Source organism: Ptychodera flava, assembly GCF_041260155.1.
Source record: "Ptychodera flava strain L36383 chromosome 3 unlocalized genomic scaffold, AS_Pfla_20210202 Scaffold_25__1_contigs__length_14229661_pilon, whole genome shotgun sequence".
In the NCBI taxonomy this organism is placed as follows: domain Eukaryota; kingdom Metazoa; phylum Hemichordata; class Enteropneusta; family Ptychoderidae; genus Ptychodera; species Ptychodera flava.
This window is the reverse complement of record NW_027248279.1, coordinates 6,517,490-6,539,046: the sequence shown is the minus strand read 5'-3', so window position 1 is coordinate 6,539,046 and position 21,557 is coordinate 6,517,490. Positions and strand designations below refer to the sequence as shown.

At 37.7% G+C, this 21,557-nt stretch overlaps 2 protein-coding genes across 2 annotated transcripts in view; one reads left to right on the top strand and one right to left on the bottom strand.

Annotated features, from left to right (window-relative positions):
• LOC139125229 (uncharacterized) overlaps nucleotides 1-21,557 on the bottom strand; it is a 496,067-nt gene that overhangs the window by 122,250 nt on the left and 352,260 nt on the right. The gene's annotated exons all lie outside the window — the stretch shown is intronic.
• LOC139125341 (NXPE family member 4-like) lies at nucleotides 16,552-20,583 on the top strand. Its single transcript, XM_070691437.1, has 4 exons — nucleotides 16,552-16,726; nucleotides 17,419-18,128; nucleotides 18,537-18,583; nucleotides 18,935-20,583. Exons 1-4 carry the CDS (start codon nucleotides 16,667-16,669, stop codon nucleotides 19,267-19,269), a joined length of 1,152 nt encoding a protein of 383 aa, XP_070547538.1. The 5' UTR covers nucleotides 16,552-16,666; the 3' UTR covers nucleotides 19,270-20,583.

The following is a 21,557-nucleotide window of genomic DNA, read 5'->3' as shown; positions in this document are numbered from 1 at the left end:
CATTGTAAAAAACATAATACCTACAATAAAGTTCACTTTATGCCTTGGCCATGATCGACCCTCCGGTTTACGTCATGCAATGGCTATGATCGATGTGTGGCCCATGACCCTCTTTACCGACAGTCCCGGACTTTGCCAACCCACTACAATAAGCAGCGAGCTGTCTTCGGCGGCCAACTCATATAAAGTAGAACTGGTTTAGTGCTATCTCATCTTTGAAAGACCATTTACATGCTCGCGACCTGAATGGTAGCACTGAGAAAATAAGGGGCATTTGCATAAAAGTGTGATGACATAAGTTGTCTATGGAAATGAAGTTAAAAATTGCCTTACAGTTGTCCTAATTAACATACGTTTGCATGGAATTGGCTGAGAAGTTAGTGCACTGGCATCTCTGCTACACGGATAAAGTGCGCTGCGTACCGGAGTTCAAATCCAAACCGTGCGGGTAAATTTGACATATGGGTTTTGATTATTTTTCAGCTAGGGTGGGGGGGGGTCATCAAACTTTTTCGTCTGACAAAGTGGGGGGGTCATCTTTTTTCACGAAAAATGCAGGGGGTCTATATAAGATTTTGCCTGTCCCCCAGGCCGTAAAAACTGAACGGTCCCTTATTTCTGTATTTTTTGAGACTATAAGTTGCAAGCTATATAAAAACAAAAGCAAACTGATTATAAATGGAGAATGCTAAGAGCACCATTAATGGAATTTTTGCAGGATTTCAACATTTAGAAGTAGAAATACGGTTTATTTTGGTGTAAATCTATACAATTCTAATGACGTCGCGTTTGTTGAACTGTAAAAGATTCAAAGATTCTCAGGCTGAATGCCCTTGGTACATTTCCCTGGAAACATTATTTTGCAATGTTTTAGTGGATGTGCATTATTTATTTGTACACAAAGATTGATGATTATAGCTTGAGATATTTTAGGAAAAAATGTTGTACTTTATAAGTCGATGCGCGTCGATTTACATATGGTTTGCTTCAGATATGTACTGTATTCCTACGCTTTGCCGCCATGGGACAGAGGAAAGCTAAAGAAATTCGTACTCGTCACCTTGTCTTGGTATCAAAATTTTCATGATTTCAAGCCCTTACAGGTCGTCAGCATTTATGTTTTAGTTATGATGAACAGATTTTGCCTGTCCTGTATTTTCACACAGAACCTACTAGTTTGAGTATAGCTTCATTGCGAGTTGGACAGTCAAGTTTGTATGATCCATGCAATCATTCGATAATTAGTCTGTATGAGGATCAAGTTATTTCGTCAGCAAATCAGATTTCAACTGAATCATTCACTAGTACAGAAATTTGCGAGAAAAGGACACTTTCTTGCTTTTCTGCGAGAAGTAAGCGGAAATACATACTTTCTCGCAATGAAGCTGCGAGAACTGTGCTTTCTTGCTCTGCACCTGCGAGGAATTGAATTCTCGCAATCAACCAGTGATAAATTAGTTTTCTCGTTCAGCATCTCCAAGAAATTGAACGCTCCGTATGAGCCAGTGAGAAATCACTTTTTCTACTATGAAAGACATGGTTTATTTTTGTGAAATGCTTACACAGAAGAGTTCAATTTTTCGCAGATGAAAAGCGAGAAAACTAATTTTTCGCAGATTGATTGCGAGAATTTAGGCGCGTCTGAGATGAACATTTTCTACAAAATGGAACTGTGGAATTGCTGACAGGTACAGAGGATGTGAGAAGAAGAGAAACTTGAAGAAATTATATAGGGCAGACTACTCAAATACATTTCATAGACACTGTTGTCTTCAGAAAACAATGAACAGCCTCGTATTCAAGACTGGTTTATTTATCAAGTCTGATCACACAATCCTGGCATAATGGTGTCTTTGTCGCATCAAGGCAATGGATGTGCTATTGGGAGTATCTACTGAAAGCTCATAGCAATATAGGTAATGCAGTGCATTTTAAGGCAGCGACTCAGGTTCATTGTCACTTATTTCAATTCTCATTTTCACAAAGAAGAAGTGGTCACACACCCAACATGTGGTACTTTTTTATCTGCTCGGTCACCGAAGAGTTCAGAAAATTTGTTAGTTTTTCAAAAACAGTGCGCATACGGTTGTTTTACTCAAAAACACGTGTTTTTTAGTTTTTTTACTCAAAAAAGTGTAAGTACAAATCTCCAATCGGCCTTGGTGATCTGTTTACGGCAATCGACGGCTGGGTATACTGGGCAAAAAACTGTGTCCCGGATTTTTGAAATTCGCTTTTGTTTTCGCACAATGCGCCTTCAAAGTGTCAACTTGACGTTTTTTGCATAAGTTATCGCCTTTGTTCACGTTTGTCAGGATATCTTCACTTCCAGGCCTTTTATCGGAAATGTGAGACACAATCTTCCAGATATATTCATTCACTGTCCACAGGTGAAAAATCAGGCTAATCTGTCCAGGCGCCGCCGACTTATACTTATTTGAACAATGTACGCACTGCCAAAAATGGAACCGAGAAAATCGACGATTTGTGTAAACGACCTATGCGTCACACATTGTGGCCAAGAAGTCCGAGTCGCGCACCATTTTCTGCGAATTTTCTACACCAGGACTAAGTTGAAATATTTGGAGTTAGTTTTGGGAATTTAGAATATGCTTAGGATTGCAGATCGTGTGAAAATAGAAAGAAATTATACACTGAACCGGCAAATGCTTAGTGCCAGCAGTGGGTGGTATTTACACAACAAACACAGAGGGGTAATTAGCGATTTAATCCATTTTTGGAACGTTTAACTAGTAGATTAACTGTATACTGTTGTCTCAACGGTTACAATCTGGTTACCAGTGTTCACAGTCAAGACGAACTGAGACGTCGAAACCTGTGTAAAAAAGTCTATCCGATCGAGACCTGTGTGCTGTTGTCGCGCGATCGCGCGGGCATTCACTTGTTCTTGACTCAAGTTGTCTACTTCCTGTCTCGCGATCGGCAATTTATGCATGTTCTTTGTGAAAAATGATTGTCAAGTTCATGTTAGCGCCGACACTGTGCGAACGGGACGTCAGTTGTTAGTTTTCCTACCTCAAGATGAGACGAACACATGTAACTATTGACAACATAAAGTTTTTGTAGAAGTTTTACAGCCCCAGTGGAAAAATATTCATGTCCTTATGGCAGTTAAGGCTGATAAACTGCCTTCGTTTTCGCCGAGAGCAAAGCTGAAATAATATTTTGATTTATGACTTACAGGGAGGGGCTTGCCTGATCGCGAGGTCATAGATCGCGTGACATGGCAGCAAAATACAGAAACTGCGTTTGCAAATTAAACCTCCGAAATTAAATGTGTGTGAAATGGCGATAAGCAAATGCTATTTTACTCAGATAAAAAAACAACAACAATTTACGAGCATTCTTTCCTCTCATGGCAAACGTTAGGTCCCCGGCCTGCTGTACTGTCGGCAAAGTGAGATAAAAATTGCCGAAAACCTTCAACGCTGTGTATACTAAAACGTGTACACAACTAAATATATCAACTCTCTTTTAATATTCATAACTTTTCTGCTTTTATAATTCTATCGTCAAATCCAGGTTCAGCGTGACTGCTTGTGAAATAATGGCCCAAGTCACAGACCATTCTAATATGTAGCCGGCTCAAATTTACTTGTTTTTGTTTTGTATTTACAGCCCTTGAAGTAACTCTAAGATTGACTCGTTTTATAATTTCATAAATATTTTTTTTTGGTTAACTCAAAATGTTCGCCTACAGCCCTTTATTCGCTTTGAAATGTGCAACAATAAGTGTTGAATCACAACAACAAGCATTCTTGTAGACAGACGACTCCTTGGAATTGGTTTTTATTATGTAAAATCACAATGCTTTTTTAAAGTGACATCAACATGGCTTCAAGAACAACCGTGTATGTTACTTAACACGTAACGATCTGTTGGCATGGTGACTGAATGCTTCAATATACTTTGTGTTGAAAATGTACTATTCTGTAATCTCAAAGAATGGATGAGTGTGTATGACATTATTTGCGTAAAGTACATATGTTAAATTATATGAGGCAACGTACGTTAAACGTGATTGAAACTAATTTGGGATAATTGGATGAGCACACTTTCTCAAGAATTAAATTTTATACCGAATTTGCCTACCACCTTTAATTTGTACTCAAAATTTGCGATGTTGTGCAATTGTTATGAGTGAAAATCATTCCATGGCACTACCTAATGCAATATATTTCAAAACACATGAACATTATTTCTATTTATTAACTGAAAATGTGTGAACTTGAAATTATCTATACTTTCTCCGTTTTTGAAATACAAGTTTCAGAAAAAAATTTTTCCATAGCCCCTTGTTTTCTTCGTGCTTAGTTTCAACAGAAAACATTCTATTTCTTTGTCATTGCAATAAATTAGAAATCTCAAAAAATTATAAAGCTGGATGCGTCTTCAATTTCCTTCACAAAAATTATTGTTAAAACTTGTGGAAATATAACAGTTCATTATTTTGTCAGCGAAGTACTCGAGATAAAGTACACTATTTGTCGACCGTTTGTGGATAATTAATGAATTGACAATACAGAGGTCAAAATCGAATGAACGATCTCTGTCTGATCAGATAGAAGGAGCAAAGGTGATAATTCTTGTGAATGTGGTGCAGGCCTAAAAAAATAAAATTAATGTACTGGATTTCATTTTACAGCATCACATCTTGAAACAAATATTTATATAGGAAACCATAAAAATTGGACATGAACCTCAAAATACAGTGATCTGCTACAAATGAGGGTGCATTCGGGCCAGAGGGTCATGATTTTCAGCCGTACGTACGAGTGTAGCTCGGACTTCTGCATGTTTGTTTGTAATAGCGCCCTCTACTGTCAGTCACCAGCATGCTTTGACATATTTAAATGGTTAGACACATACATGCGCGCACAGAGACACTTACGTATAAATTCGATGACACTGTTTTAGCCAACTTCTGGCATTGCAAATGGGAAGTGATCTATTTTATTGCGACAACTTTATTTAACTTAATGTCCATTAGGTACTTCAAAGGGCTAAAATACCCCTATATCCCATCTATCAGAGAGAGAAGAGAGAGAGAGAGAGAGAGAGAGAGAGAGAGGAGAGAGAGAGAGAGAGAGAGAGAGAGAGAGAGAGAGAGAGAGAGAGAGAGAGTTTGTAGTACATACTGTGTCAGACAAAGTTACTTTTGTCTCCACAAGTTTACATGAATTTAAAAATTGTTAAAATAGTGAGACCACTTTTTTCAATTGTAGATTTTTAATACATTGCTACATAATGAGTCACTAATTCTGTATATTATCCTCTATCACATGCACAAGCCAAGTTTGTCGTCTCCGAACAAAAAATACGGGATTTATTCTCTGGTCGTTCTACGTCACGACAACCCGCGTCTATGTCATCAATTTTGGTGCGTCAGACCTTTTTTTGTCGATCTTCGGTGTGCTCGTAAATATGTAAACAAACAACATGGCGGCCGATGTTTCTCCCACGATCAAAAGCCATGTAATGAAATCGATATTTTCACAGACTACGACATTACTAATCCGAACAATGTAAACACAAGAGTGTACCACCTGTATATTCCGAAGGAATTACGTAAATAATTTGTGGAAACAACGAACTCGAAGCTGGTCGCGATCACGTATACTGTGGGTTCCGTACGGATTGCAAACAGGGTCAGGCGCGACGTTTACAGTGTTCGCGCCGTCGAGATTCAGTCGATATTTGTTCCCGAAAAATAGCGTATCTTCGTCTGTGATACATTTCTAGGACTATGCTATCTTTGAAATAGAGTAGAACTTTACGGAAGGTAGCATACGTGTAGACCGAGAGCTGTCATTTGCTCCACACACAAACGAACGTGAGCGCTAACGCACACGACGGACGACTGGAAATGATTGACAACTTGTGCACGGCGTACTGATATTTATTCCTAAAGTAGTTCAAAAGTTTAAACGCGGAATCGTCATGGAAAACTTCTTTTACTTTGCAAAAAATAACGAATTCTTGGCTTTTGCATGTGATAAGTATGTTATTCCCTAATATTTTTCTTCGTTCAGCTCGGAAAATACTCGTGACGTAATGACCGTGTCACCACTCGTCTCCGACTCGTGGTGACACAGTCATTACGTCACGAGTATTTTCCGAGCTGAACGAAGAAAAATATCAGGGAATAATATCTAAATATACAGAGAAGCATAGCATTGAAATATACATTCTCATTTTGTTATCGCATGATTCCTAAAAATCGATGACTTTTTCGTTAGCAAGAAAATGATTAAAATTGTGCAACATCGATGAAAATTTTTGATTTGTTGAACCGAATGAAAATTATTTGAGTGGTCCTAAATTATCAGAAACCTTTCTATCTTCTGTCCGCGGAATGCGGTGAAGGCATTTTCCCCATGATGTTTTTATGTGTTTTAAGTTTTAAGAAAGTAAAGATGGCACGTTAGATGAGATAGCAAAAACTTCAGTTAATGGTGTCTGAGAACAGAACTTCTATTCTAAATTTACTACACGTGGTAAATAATCTCACTGACTCTCTCTCCTCTCTCTCTCTCTCTCTCTCTCTCTCTCTCTCTCTCTCTCTCTCTCTCTCTCTCTCTCTCTCTCTGGAGTACAATCGTCGGTCACTCAAAACGATGCCCTCGCTAAAGTACTATAATCAATAGTGTCATTTTCTTCCTTGTTTGAAAACCATACAAAGATATTGAATGTAAACATTATCACACATCGATTGTCGGTCACTAATCTAGTTGCTGTCAAGGCCTTTGGAAAATAGTTGGTTTGTCATCTTTCTACTTTTTTCTTTGATGAAGGCTAATTTTGGCCGAAATTTGCCATGACTGACGTGGTCATGCTACGACTTTAAGTAAAGTGATAAAATACATTATTGTATTCAACGCCATTTCTTTTCACCTTTTTACAAGTGCTGATACAAAGGATGTGCTGAACACTACTTATTTAAATTAAATGCCAATTTTTGTGAAACTGAAATTCCGTACACGGTAGTTTTGTTGCTTTGGGTTTCAAGTTAAAAACATATCACTGCAAATTGATCATAGCTCGATCATGCTTAGATCACCACCCATGTAAATCTATACAATTCCAAATGACTTCGCATTTACTGAATTGTCAAGGTTCACGGATTCACAGGCTGAGTGCCAGTGTTATTATTTCACTTGAAACTTCAATGGCAGGGGTAACACGTACGGCATGCTGTTGCAATCTCTTTTCTCATTGCCAAGTATGCTAGATCTAATTTCCTCCTGTTGTAGTTGGGTCTTGTAACTGTGGAGTTTATCTTGCTTCATAAGTAACGTCCATTTTACTATAAACAGAATAATAAAAACATACTAGATTAAACATTGAAGTTGTCAACAGCTACATTTTTTAAATTGTCGCATTTCGTAACTCTATTCATGTAGTGATGACATCAAACTTAGCCATCGGAACGAAGTCAAAGTGCGTGATTGTGACTTCCGTGAATAAAAAAAGTAACACCTCATGTTGAGGGCGTTGCACAGGGAAGCAGCGTTTCACCCCTTTCCTGACGGACAAAGTCGTCTCCTACTTACTAGTTCTGTTTTTAAAATGGATTCTGATGTGTAAGATTCTCATACATAAATTGATGCTTGAGCTTTAATAAGATACTTGAGATACAGAGTGTTGCACTTTGCAACTTGATTCGTGTCCGAGGTTTTAAGATGTTGGGTATAATGTCAGGGGGACCTCTTTATCTGTGTTTCTGTCGCCCTTCACAAACTTGTGAATTGAAAAGAGTTCATTCATTAATTGCACGTCACATGATCTTCAACATAGAGTCTATGTATCACGGTTTTTTTTTGTTTTTACTACGAACAGTTTTTGCCTGTAGTTTAATTTCACTTAGGATTTTGTCTGAGAATCAATTTATTTTGTCTTCAAATCAGATTTCAACTGCATCTTTATCACTTGCTTTATGATATCGATTCTTTTTCATTCAGTACAATAGTGACATATCGCATTGTATTCGAGTTTTTACGGTCTCAGCATATTTCTGACAATTTGAAAGGTTGTAGACATCACTTTCAGTGGTACAATCGTTTGTCAACGTAATAAACCAGACTTCACAAAAGACAAGTACACAAGAACTCGTCGAGACTTGTTTCATTCGATAAGGCTTTGGTGTTCACAAAGTGACAGCAGAACCCTTTCAAAATATTTTTCTGCGGGTCACGAATAGGGAATGGGGACAGTTACAGAGCATGTGAAAATAAAGAAACAAGAATCAATTATTTAGGCTGGCAAATATATCCGTCTACGTTTTTGTCCTCAGAAAACAATGAACAGTCTGGTATACAACATTGGTTCACTTATCAAGTCTGGCCACACAAACCTGGCATAATGGTGACTTTGGTACAGCGAATGCGAAGGATTATCAATTAATAGTGATATTGGGAGTATTTAGTAATAGCCTAGTGTAATATGGATAATGCAGCGCACTTCTTTTAGAACATGTTTGGATTACTTGATGACAAAAATGATGGGAGTAGGGGGAAGGTACCAGCGGATTTACCAACACGGAAATCCTGATCAGATTTGCAATTATGTGATACAGAATCACGTACTTTCGCGATAAACCATACCTCGCAACATGTATACCACGAGATTTTGAACAGTCCACAGCATGATACATGTACGAACGTTGCGAGTGCATTTGGTCAATAACAAGTAGTGTGCATGATCCTGAGGGGGTTTATCGCTATAATATCGTTATGTATTTTACAAATCAGCCGAGAGTCATTTAAAGGGATATTTCTCTGACTAAGAGATGGCGCGCGTTCTAACTGTGCTATATCACGAATATGGCAATGCTATTTTCAGGCCTCAAACGACCAGATCGCTGTATTTGAGCCACAATTGCTATCTGCTGCACTGCATCTGCTCACGGTCATTGTGCATTTATGGGTCATCGTCCAGTTATCAGAAATTTTGTCCAGTCCTTGGTAATTTAGCCACAAGTCGATCATGGACATACACGGACAAAACGAGAGTCTTTCAGTGTTCGTCTGTGCTGGAAAATTTGGACCAAAGGAGTAATTAGCCCCCTTTGTTATGGTTTTAAACATGTAGTTCTATTATTTTGTCACTAGCTCAGGATACTTTCAGCTGCTTGCACATTTATCACTGACCGTGTCAGCTGAGATAAACCAAAGCAAAATAATGACAGGTTCCTTTAAAAACTCTGGCAGTGTTACAAGGCTATCTGACTTTAAGCATCAGATATTGATGAGTTCACTTAATGATCACTGAAAACGTCTTTAAGATTCTTTGAGATCCGAAACGAACGTTTTCTGTTAGAATGTCTGCTTAAGTACACTCAATCCACAACCATACGAACAGAGTAGCAGAATTTTACATTTTAATCACTTCGTCTGTGTAGATATGTTGACTTTAATTATCGTAATAGTGTTATTTATATTGTATACTTATTGCAATTGTAATCCTCCATTTAATTATGTAGCATAAACTATTAATTTTCTTGATGTTAAAATAATATTTGTTTATTCGAACGTTCTAATTTGATGACAAATATACATAACAAAAAAAAATTCCAAAGTAGCTTGTGACCTTTTAAATCTAGGTGGAAGCTCTGTTACGTTTGTACTCCATTAGTCAAGTGATGAAGGGCATTTTTGAATTTTAGGATTGTTTATCTTCTTTGATCGATAAAAGGTTATCTTAAAAATCGCATTAATACGATGGCGTGCTGCATGTATTTTAAGGTAAGGGTCTCGGACTTGTAACATTTCAGGGTAACTCGGGATCAATTTTAACAAGTTTGTATCTAGATAGCTTGAAAATTGACTCAGTACATTTCCTAGTGAAAAAATAAATTTGTGCAGACTTTGAGAATTAGACCTAGACACATGACTAACACACACTATTATTCCGCCAAATTCACATATTGAAAATAATAAAATATCAACTGCTAGATTAAACATTATTCACAGTAAACGATAAGTTTATGTAAAACAGCATTACGGTTTCAAAATAATTAATGTTTAACAATATTTTCTTCAAAACCTTAAAAATCAAGCAGGGTATACATTTCATGGAAATTTTAAATATTATTTAGACATGTTCAATAACTTTTTTACGTGTACTTTGTCTCTTATGATGAGTAATAATTGCTGATTTTGAATATTGAGAAAGAAGAAATTGTACAATTAAAATGTGCGAGTTTGACGGATCATTGTAGGTTTTTTTTTTCAGTCAGTGACATGCATACAGACATTCTGTAACAAACGGAAAAGACTGACCAACTTTCAATCATATCCGACGATATAAATTATACGATTTTGTTAATTCAAGTATGTTTTGTAAAGCGACTAATGTATTACCACACTTGATATGCAAATGGTATGAGACTGATTGCATGCAAACGTAATTCGTTGATGCTGACAAATCAGTGCAATTTTCTGTATATACTTGTCTAGGCAGTGATTGTCACCACTTTTTTAAACATGGGAAAGGACACTTCGTTGTGTAAGTAATCTCAGTCTACAGTAGATATAATATAGCGACATGACCTTACTTTCTTTCAAATGCATTATTATATGTTATTATACACCTGCGTCTGTAACCTATGGAGTTTCGTCGTACAGTAACTTTCCGTATCAGAGGTATCAGAGGTATCAGAGTCCAATAACTTTGACGGTGAGTACAATAACTTCAAGTGTTATTGGACGCTATCTGACCTTTGACCTCAAAACATCTTACGTCAACGTAGAAAAAGGAGGGATGATCGTAAATTTTTAACAAAAAGTATACTTCTGGACATTCAGTAGTTAACGAAATTTATTATGGTCAATCCAAAACCTGTGAATTTTAGTGAAATTATGCTGCTTACCTACAATTTCTACCACGTGCACTACGCAGAGCGGGTTGAAATTTCGTTCTGTGCGCTTAGTGGACGCGCTGAACGCGTTCCCTGTCTGCTCGCGATCGCTTAGTGCAGTGAGCGACGGGCATCCCAAAAATGCTTTAATTCTGACTTTTTCCTTGTAAAATTGGGCTAAAAAGGTGTATAATAATCAGGGTTATTTCCAAAAAAACCGGGATTTATGTCCTCGTACATCGTACGCTTCCCCAACGCTACGCATTTCGGACAATACTTCCGCTGCACGATGTACTCGGACATGAATCACGGTAGTTTGTGAATAACCTTATATTATCAAGATTTCCTTGCAGGCTAATTTAGTGCACATTGTCTTATCAGTAATCATTAATCAAGCCATGTCTTTTTGTAACGTTAGGGATGTATTGACGTTTTTTAGCATTCAGTCATTACATGACTGACTATAAAAATACAGCCTAAATAGAGAATCTTGAAGTTCACACGATTTAATATTTATTCGAGCTTTCTATCAACGGGGAACAAGATATCAACATTCTAAATTACATTCATTGACGTCTGATTATTTCCTAAAGGCAGCGCAACTGGCAACAGAGACCGGCGATGTTGAACAGATATACCTTGCCTTTAAGCACTACCATAAAAACTTCCAATGTTCTGCAGCAAATTATTGTATGATACTGTAATTTACTTTGTTTAAACAGAGTAATTAGGTGAAGCAATGGGTTTATTTCGTATCGACTTAATTTGAATTTATGTCAAGAGCAATCGTCGCATACCCCTTCGTTTGCATCAGATGTTTTGCTGTGTTTACAGACAACACCTTTTTTATGACTTGGTCACCTTCATTATCTGCAAATGCCTTTATTTATTTCTTCAGGATTTTGTATGGTGATCTCGCATTTGTATGATCGGTCGAAATTAAGGATAAACAGCTAACGGTCAGGACCGGGAGCACTGTAAAACTAAAGATCCTTTATGAAAACTGTCCGTCCCAAAAACTAAAAATATGTATATTAGTCAAACCTTTTTCGACGTCGTTCAGATCTATATCTCATGAATGATGGTGAATAAATTGACCCCTGACCCTGCTCTTTATTCAATAGACAGCAATGTTCATACAGCATCATAGAAAACTCAGATTATTCATAACATTTCCTAGGTTTTTTTTAACACGACTTATTTAAACTTTATAAACTCACTGAAAAAATTAATCGGCAATTTGTCATTGCGACAAATATATGATCGAGCTGACCTTTTAGAGTGTCGCTTCTACAAAAACTTCCTTGCCATATACTTTATCCGACAATGGTCTAAAGCATGGTTCAATTGTCTTTGTTCTCGTCTCGGTGGTTTTCTTATTCCCTTTGTCAGTACATTAGTAGCCATTTCACCCCCAGTTTCTTTCCAAGCCCAGGACACTATCCATCTTTAGCATTTTGCAGCAGCCTGCATCCCCTATCCCTCGTCATTGCCCGTTCATGAGCGCATGTGACAATGTTTGGGTGTGTTGAAACTACTTAAACCGTATAAGTATTACAGCATTGGAAACTGGAATCTTGAAACCTCTTTGCGCACGCTCATTTAAGCTCTGTTCAAAGTCAAAACCAGCAAAACGCCTTGTCCGAGAACTCCGATGCATCGACTGACGTACGAAAGGGAACAACAATATTTCTTGACGAGACATGTATATTGCTGAGCATTTCCTTTGAATTCATAATCATACGAATGTCATCCCTTAAAATTAACCAAAACGTTTGTAAATCCCTATTATTTTTCGTAATTTTTCAATTTTTGTCGTGATTCACTGTGACATGGTGCCATAGCATGAGCTCACTGCTGTCTTTATTACTCATGAGGACATATATATCTGTCTTGGCCCACGTGTATACCGGTCAGTGTCTCTCCAGCTTACCTCTAATTATTGTACTGTACCCTAACGTATAGTGGAATAAAGTGGTATCTTTAAATTATAGTACTTGCTGCCTCAAGTCTTCCTTACATCCCTTCAAAATCGGAATACCAGCCTTGCCGGCCCCTACACACTACCAAGTGACCGACAACACCATCATAATGATGGCAGCGATGGGACGTCGCCACGTGTCCGTCTTGGAATCTCCATACTATACTTAAGTTGGACGTAATTAATTGGGGAGGGTTAATCAGATGTAAAAATTTTGATGACGTAAAAGTAAAAAAAGGCGCATAAAATTAAACAAAGGTGCCTCTCAGTGTTTGAGCATACGTTGTGCTGATATAGGGTGAAAGTTAAAGAACGCATGCGCCCTGAACTAACCATGTCAACTGTTTGGCACGATGCTTTCAGCATTAAATGCAGGAAAATGTGGATTGGGAAAATAACGTTTATTTATTTATAAAAATGATAAGTTATGAGAATAGTGGGGTACAGAAATTACCCTGTATATATTTTGGATCGGTCACACGGAGCAGCTTGCATGTCAAAACTCTCGATCCTTCGGGTCCGGAAAATAGTTGGCCTCGGAAAGCAAGACTAACGTTAATTTCAAACGCTGATCGGTGTATGGCCAGAATCAATTCATTTGTGATGTTATTGCCTTGAGCTCGATACTTCGATACGTTAAGAAACTTAGCATATATTAAACATAACTACCAACTTAAAGGCAAATCGGTTCCTTTCAGAGCTGGAATGATTGCCGTGATACCTGCAGCATTTACAGTTCATGCCAGGCTCGTCAATTATCTTATCAAGTCACCGTACGGCATCTGATCTTAAAAATCAGAATGTATTGTTCTCAATAAAGTATTGATTTCAAAGTAATGTGGCGGAAAAAATGTTCATTAAAGTGGAATTACTGTTTTATAACATCACTAGAAATATATCACCTTCACCTCGACAGTCTATTATGTGACATCGCTCTTACTTTCAGTCTTATGAAATCGATAAAAACCTTACGAAGCTTTCGGAGAAGCCTATGGTCTCCTGCATATAAAATAGTGTTGAGATCCACAATAAATTTGTGGGCCCACACGGACTGTTTGCATGCTAATAAGGTGTTCGAAAATGCTTTACAAAGACACAGCTACTTTACTGCTGTTGCTGAGAAATAACGACATAACAAAGTCACCGTGTTGACCTTTGTGGAAACCTTACTCTAAATAATGGTTGTGTTTATCAGAACTTTGTATCGAGAGACCACATCTACGGCTTTCAAACGCCGTAGAAGTAAGCAGTCTTATAAGTAACAGAAAAGAAAATACAAACCTAGGGCATTATATTTTACAAAGTTATCTTAACACATTAGTTTCCTTTGTTTTATGCCCCCTAATCCTCATATAGTGCCTTAATTCTCAGACATTTCGCTAAGATAACAGAAGCTTATCAGCTTTTCACCAGGCGCTATAGCTCTAAAATTTATAGTTATGTTCACACGTAAAGATATCTGCCCATGGGATGTAACCCTGAACTAAAATTTGAGAAAAATTATTGGAAATCATCAATCAAATTTATTCCCTGCCCTGAGTAGGACAACTTACTGAGATTGCTACAATAAAGATGTCCTACGCCGCCACATGACAGCTATAGGTAAAAAACGTAGTGAAACATTCGTTTCAAAGACTGAACTCTACGGAAACAAAACATCTATTCAACATGTTGAAAGAGACAGTCAACGAGTAGGCACTGAAACTAGGATAACATTTAAACAGACTGGCAACGCAAATATCCTTTTGTCATATGATATGTTTAAACTAATACTGAAAGTCGAAACAGTTTGTATGAGCTGAAAAGTCCCATTGTTCTGGAAATGCAGAAACATGGTTGAGCGAGTCCGGCCGTCGAAAGTGCATCTCTGATTGCAGAAAGCAGAACACCGACGTCAATACGACCTGACAAACAACCGTTTAAAGGAAAACAACAAGTTAAGCACGGCAAACACGCAGCAGTGAACAACTATTCAACCAAAGGACACAGTGTAATTTGCCATTACGCCACACGTAAAATGAACTCCGGTAGCAACTCGTACATGTATAACACATTTAGAGGACCAGAATTGTATAAGATTCATCAAAAACTGCAGCAGTTATATTGTCTCACATAGGCGCTCTAGACTATTAAATTCCATTGCTTGTTTAATGTCGTTTGTGTATCAATGAGAAAAGCGTATTTGCTTGCAGTACAAGTTAGTCATAAACACCATACCATCGATTTTAAATTTTTACAATCGTAATTAAATAAAACAATATGTCCGATATTTAACGTCAAATAATAATCATTATACAATGTATACTGAATAAGGTCTGGACGCTCTCAGTTTAATGAGCCCGCTGTACCATTCTAAACATTGAACTATACAAAATATGTCACGAATTGATTTAATGCCTGTCAGTTCGACTTTATTCTGAACAAGATCACGGATTGGATATACTCCCTTGTTTATCCTCATTTCTTTTTTGAAGTTGGCCTTTACAAAGAAAGTACGACTTCATCGTGCGACGCGAATTGACCTCTTATAAGGTCATGTGGTCGACAGGCGTCTCTTTGACTGGCTACCTTTTCAGACTACTTCATCAAGATCATTAAGATTGCATTTTTCTCTTTGGGTTTCCTTATATATAAAGACCAACGTTCTGTGTGACAATATCTTGACGTATAATCGAGATCTAATGTTCGTTTGGGTAATACTAAGTTTGTCATCGATATTTAGCATACTTAATACTATTGAAACAAAACAGCCTCGTCAAGAGATATCGTAAAATGTCACAAATACACTGAATGAATACCCTGTCCGTAGAAAAGCATGCAAATGAAACAATGCAAAAACACCTTCACACTTCGTATGGATAACCAATCTGATTAAAATCAGATGAAGAATATCGCGACGTCTACTTACGCGTACGCGGTATTTTCTTGCTGTCGCCCCGTAGTGAGAGGCGACAGCAATAGAATACCGCGTACGCGTAAGTTGAAGTCGCCGTACTCTACATCTGATTTTAATAAGATTGATGGACATCGTGACCAGTTCGCGTAGGCTGTGTCGTTTGTGATGTGAAGGCAACTTCAAACATTTCGTTCGGCCGTATTGACTCGACGAAGAGATATGTTTTCGGATATATTAACGAGTTATAAATTTTAGGCCGAAACAAAAAGCCTTTTATCGAGATGCTAACTTTACGCCAGGGCAATACACTCGCCAACCACAGTTACGCCCATACAAATAAAGGCCTTATTTAGCACATAAGGAGTGCTTCAATGTTTTTGAACTCTCAGTGAGACAGTAAAACACCAATGTTTGCATTCTTCAGTCATTGAAAGGAAAGTCGTTAATTTCTTCAGAAAGACGTTTGGCCTTGAAGCATCAATGACTTTGCACTGTGCCAAAAACACCAATGTTTGCATTCTTCAGTCATTGAAAGGAAAGTCGTTAATTTCTTTAGAAAGACGTTTTGGCCTTTAAAGCATCAATGACTTTGCACCGTGCACGTCGAGTTCACGAACGATGACATGCTTTTCACTGTAGATGGTTGGTATTATTTGTCGTGCATTGTAATGTTTTGGGTGAGGTACATCTTTCACGGCATGTGTTAACTATACGACAGCCTGGCCATTTTATGTTAATCAAAAGAGTGGGCACCATGACAACGGTATATGCTAATGAGTGAGTGGTCTGAGTTCAAAGACGACACTCTCGCATTACCGATCTAAACCCACAGAGTGCAAGGTGATTGTTGTAAAAAAACTTTCTGAATGAGAGGAAAGAAACCACCAGCAGTTGAGAAGTAATCACAACGATGAATATAAAACGCCTATACTTGATACTAGCACTTGGTTCGATGCTGCTGTGCATTACGGTAAGAATATGAGTGAACAGCTTATTAAAGCTGAACTGCAGAACAAAGGTTGTGTCACCAGCAAAATGAATTTTTAGAGCTTAAATGATTTACTTTGCAATTGACCACACAACATCGCACCATGTACTGAAAGCAACGCTGTAAATTCAAGGGCACCAGTCATGCACCGGTTGAATATTCATGTAGAGGAGGCAACAGTCAGTCTCGATTTGACCGTATTTTAAACAGAAAGCTAACTAAAAGCCTTATGAAGGAATCATACGAATTATTGATCCAGTTGTAACCAGTTAGAATATTTCCACTTTAAATAATTTTCAATTGAATTTTTCATATCGTATATCAAGATGAGTGCATGTGTAAAACATTGTTTAAAAGTCTATTAAGTTTACCCAATGTAATTCATACTTTTAGTTTGTAGTAGTCTGGCCAAAGCTTATGTAAGACAAAACACCAAGAAACATTTTTAATTCTTCCTTGGCATATATCAAAAGCCATTGATAGTCTAGCAATCGGTATCAGTGAATTTGCTATACAGATTTTTTTCTTTTTTTTTTGATTAAATCAAAATTAAAAGGATTGATTGAATCAAAATTAATTGTGTTTATGTTATACACAATGTGTGTTTTTTATTTTATCAAAGTCTCTGCCATGTCGACAATCGTTATATACGTTATACTTCCCTTTTTCTGAAGGTATATCATGTTGTAAACGTTTATGGAAAATTATCAGTGCCTATATTAACTAACTCAAGAAAGACGTTGGTGGTTCCTAGCGTGATGTCGATGCTGCCGCCATATTGGAATAGTACAAACGGTGAGCTAGGTAGTATGAAAGTTACAGATGCGTCGAGAACACTGCTAACTCCGATAAGTAACCTTACAGTAATTCACTATGGGGACGTTATTAAACTTCGGCTTGATGCAAAGGACGTCAACGGACGCCAACGTGTGCATGGCGGTGATTTCTGGAAAGCTCTGCTGACCAACAAGAATTACGGGAAGTGTAGTGTACCAGGCCATGTTGAGGACTTGGGTAACGGCACATACTTTGTCACATTTGTTGCAAAGTGTGTCGGCCAGGCAACGATAGTTATTTCCTTGACCCACACAAGAGAGGCTGTTCGTTGCTTAGAGCGAGAGTTCATACCGCTAGAGGACAAAACTGCTTGGCAAGGCTATTTTGGGACAGGTGCTAAGAGCAGCCATACCATGTGCTGGTTGCATCGCGAAGGAACTTGGGAAAATAAGTGTGAATACAGGTCCAAAACAGGTCTTGGAAGAAGTTTACTGCTTTGTGATAAACCGCCGAATCAATCTTGTTCCAGCCTTCACCATCTTGTGGCCGTATTTCCTTCTAAAACAGCAGTCGATGTCGCGAGTAAACATAAACATCTATTTGAGAAGTAAGTATGGTCTAAACACTTAGTATTAGCATGGAAAAGGTAAATCGTTCTACGCATACAATGGTACCACTCCATCGACTCATGCAATACGTATTGTTCGATGTTGAGAACATTACATTTTGTCTAAATCTAAACTTCATGTAACCGTCTTGCCGGTAAGAATCAATCACAATTTGTACTATATCGTGTCCTCACTGCAGGGACATTTATTATTGCTTTAATTAAAAAGATATTTTGTGGATAAACTTTGTATAGTTGTCGAGACCAATAGGAATGCTCGTTGAATTGGTTGTGTTCATTTAAGAATGTGGAAAATAGAAGCTACCAAAATGCAATGTTGGTTTTGTTTACTCTAATATACAAATATTTTTATTTTTATACAAATATTTTTTTCTTTTTATTTGGTAGAGAATCAAAAGCTGTCGCAGAAACTCCGAAGAAAATTATTATTTTTGGTGAGTATTTTGAAGAAATTATGTCAACATATTTTTGCCAGATAAATATATATATATATATATATAGAGAGAGAGAGAGAGAGAGAGAGAGAGAGAGAGAAGAGAGAGAGAGAGAGAGAGAGAGAGAGAGAGAGAGAGAGAGAGAGAGAGAGAGAGAGAGAGAGAGAGAGAGAGAGAGAGAGAGAGACACCAACATTCTTACGAACCTTTTCAAGGTAATTCACAATTTAGCTGTCCTCAAAGTATTGATTTCATATTTTCATTTATCATGCTTACCATAGCTGTGTCATAATATTTTGAAAGTCCGCTGTTTCTTGATCATTTATGCTGATACATTCGGTTTTTCATTAGAAAATGATCGAAATAGAGTCACCGAGCAACTCCCGCATTGTTCTTCAGAGACTGTAGATAAAACATTTCAAGGACATTGGTTCAATGGAACTTGGCATCCAGCGCATTGTAGGACACAGAAGATTGATGTCACAAAGGTCAAATCTTGTCTCGCAAATAAGAACATTTTACTTTTTGGAGATTCGACGCTGAGACAATGGTTCGAAGAGATATGTCAGCTACTCCAAATAAATGCTACGAAAACAATGTGGGACACACAGTACAGGAACGTAAACCAAAGGAGCCAAAATACCTTGGCCACATTCGTGGATACGGAAAACAGGATCCAAACATAACTATCAAATTCTTCTTCGAAGCTCTTCCCGTAACGCGAAGTAGATACAGAATTGCAGATTCCATTTTTGCTGGTGACATGATAGACGACCTGACCGACTGCAACCAGCTTGTCGTCGTCAGTCTATGGGCACACTTCACATTTTGGACGCCAGAAACCTTTGCTGAAAAATTATACTATATCAAAATGGCTCTCTTTCGTTTCAAGCAACGTTGCCCAGATAGCGTGGTAGCTGTCAAGGGGGCCCACGTGAGGGAACAACCATCATGGCAGTATCGTATATATAACAGCGACTGGCGGTTATACCAAATCAATGAACAATTAAAGGAGACATTCAATGAAGAGTGGATTATGTTTTACGATTCTTGGGATCTAAATCGTTCGTATCCGGGCAAAATAGTCATTCACATGCCTCATGATGTCATAAGGGAGGAAGTGCGATTATATCTATCCTACATTTGTCCTCTGGAACACAAAACTGCTCCTTCCATAAAATGATGTGCATAACTCAAACGATAAAAATATAGATCGCCGAACATGTTTTGTCTGTCAACTACGCCTAATCAACGCATTGTCCAATGTCACAATTGATAGTTAATACCTCAGAACCTTAAAAGCATGCCGAAAAGTAAAATTAATATGCACGATGGCTTGAAATGCGTCCATGTCAATGGAAGTGACCATTTTTATAATCAGGTTTAAAGGGATACGTTCACATTTAGTGCATATAATGGTATATATCGATTGCAAGGGCTTAATTCCGAATATTGCCTGTTCTTATGTCCTATCAACATGAGTGTCATTCAAGAACTCTCCAAGATTTGTGATGTTTAACACGGATATCTCGAAGTTCACCGACATGGGTGATACATTTCAGTTAAATTCACAGGAATATTACTGGCATGGGCTTATGATACACCTTTTGAAAGTTTACTTCAGATATCAAGAGTCAAATTTCATGAGGAATAAATGATAAAAGTATCCCAGTTGAATTTCATAATAAGCCAACAACATTAACTTCGTAAAATAAAGTATTTTACTCCCTTGTTTTTGATAGAATCTGACTGAGGACCCACGAAGTATAGCAGCATATGTTAAGGCCTGCATTAATTTGAATTTCTTTCAGAGAGATTTATACCTATCAAACTGTAATTGGCCCACTAAGTAGGAATAGTATTGTTGAAGTAACTTTGTTGGCGACCTTGCGGCTATTTCACTTGTACAACGAGGTCTTAATTTGACATTTAAAGTTGCTGTTTGCAATATTTCGTGTATGGCTACCACGTACGGCACATAATGAATCACATGTATTTATATCCGCTTTGCATGATTTTATTCGAAAGGGTCGGGGGATTATAAATCATTAGTCGGGCTCAAAACGTCCGACAGATGAATAATATATATTAGGCCTATAGCCCAAACATATGGGCTATGTGCCCAAGGGAGGTGACAATTTGCCCGACGTAAGGAGGGCAAATGGTATCCTGCCCCAAGAGTACATAGTCCCTCGTTTGGGCTACTTAAGGTTTTATTACATGCTTTTCTTACACATTTTTCATTAAAAACATTTAGGTTTATTGGCAAATGATATTCGAATTCTTTATTTCCATCTTAGATGAAAATCCATTAAAAATGGAAAGATTTTCATCATCGAATGGCGCATTTATATATTTAAAGTACTGTTATGCGGTTTATCATTTATTCCCTGCAATATTGTCTTAAAACGGGATTTTCTATGGCAAACATGAAATTGCAACATTTTTACATCATAAAGTTGTCAAGTTGAACATAGTTCCGGTTCACTTTAAGTCCAATGATGACTATGCGGCCCGCGACGTCATCGACGAGTTAGCATTTACCAGTTATGCTCCTATGGAGCGTTCGATATAAGTTCGATATACGAGGCATGTAATGAAGGGCCCACCTTGCATGAACAAGTAATGTTCAGTTTGATTCTATGCTGGTTGCAACGGAGTTCTTGATCTGTGCGTTATTGATTCAGTTGCTCCCCTCTTTGTTATGTCTACCTTCAGATTTACTCAGAAACCATTGTAAACATGTCGTAAAAAGCTAACATAACTGTATAGGTAAGCGCGATATCAAGATATTCGTTTGAAATTAAAATGCAGACAATCATGAAAAAAGAACAGGGCTGCTCGGTCAGGTGGTGCCTGTTACTTCCAACGGAACTAAACGGAACTAAATCATATACACACCTTGTTAATTATTGATGGTAACATAAGTACCAAAATGTCTGAATCACTATTTCATTGTGTACCAGCAAAACCT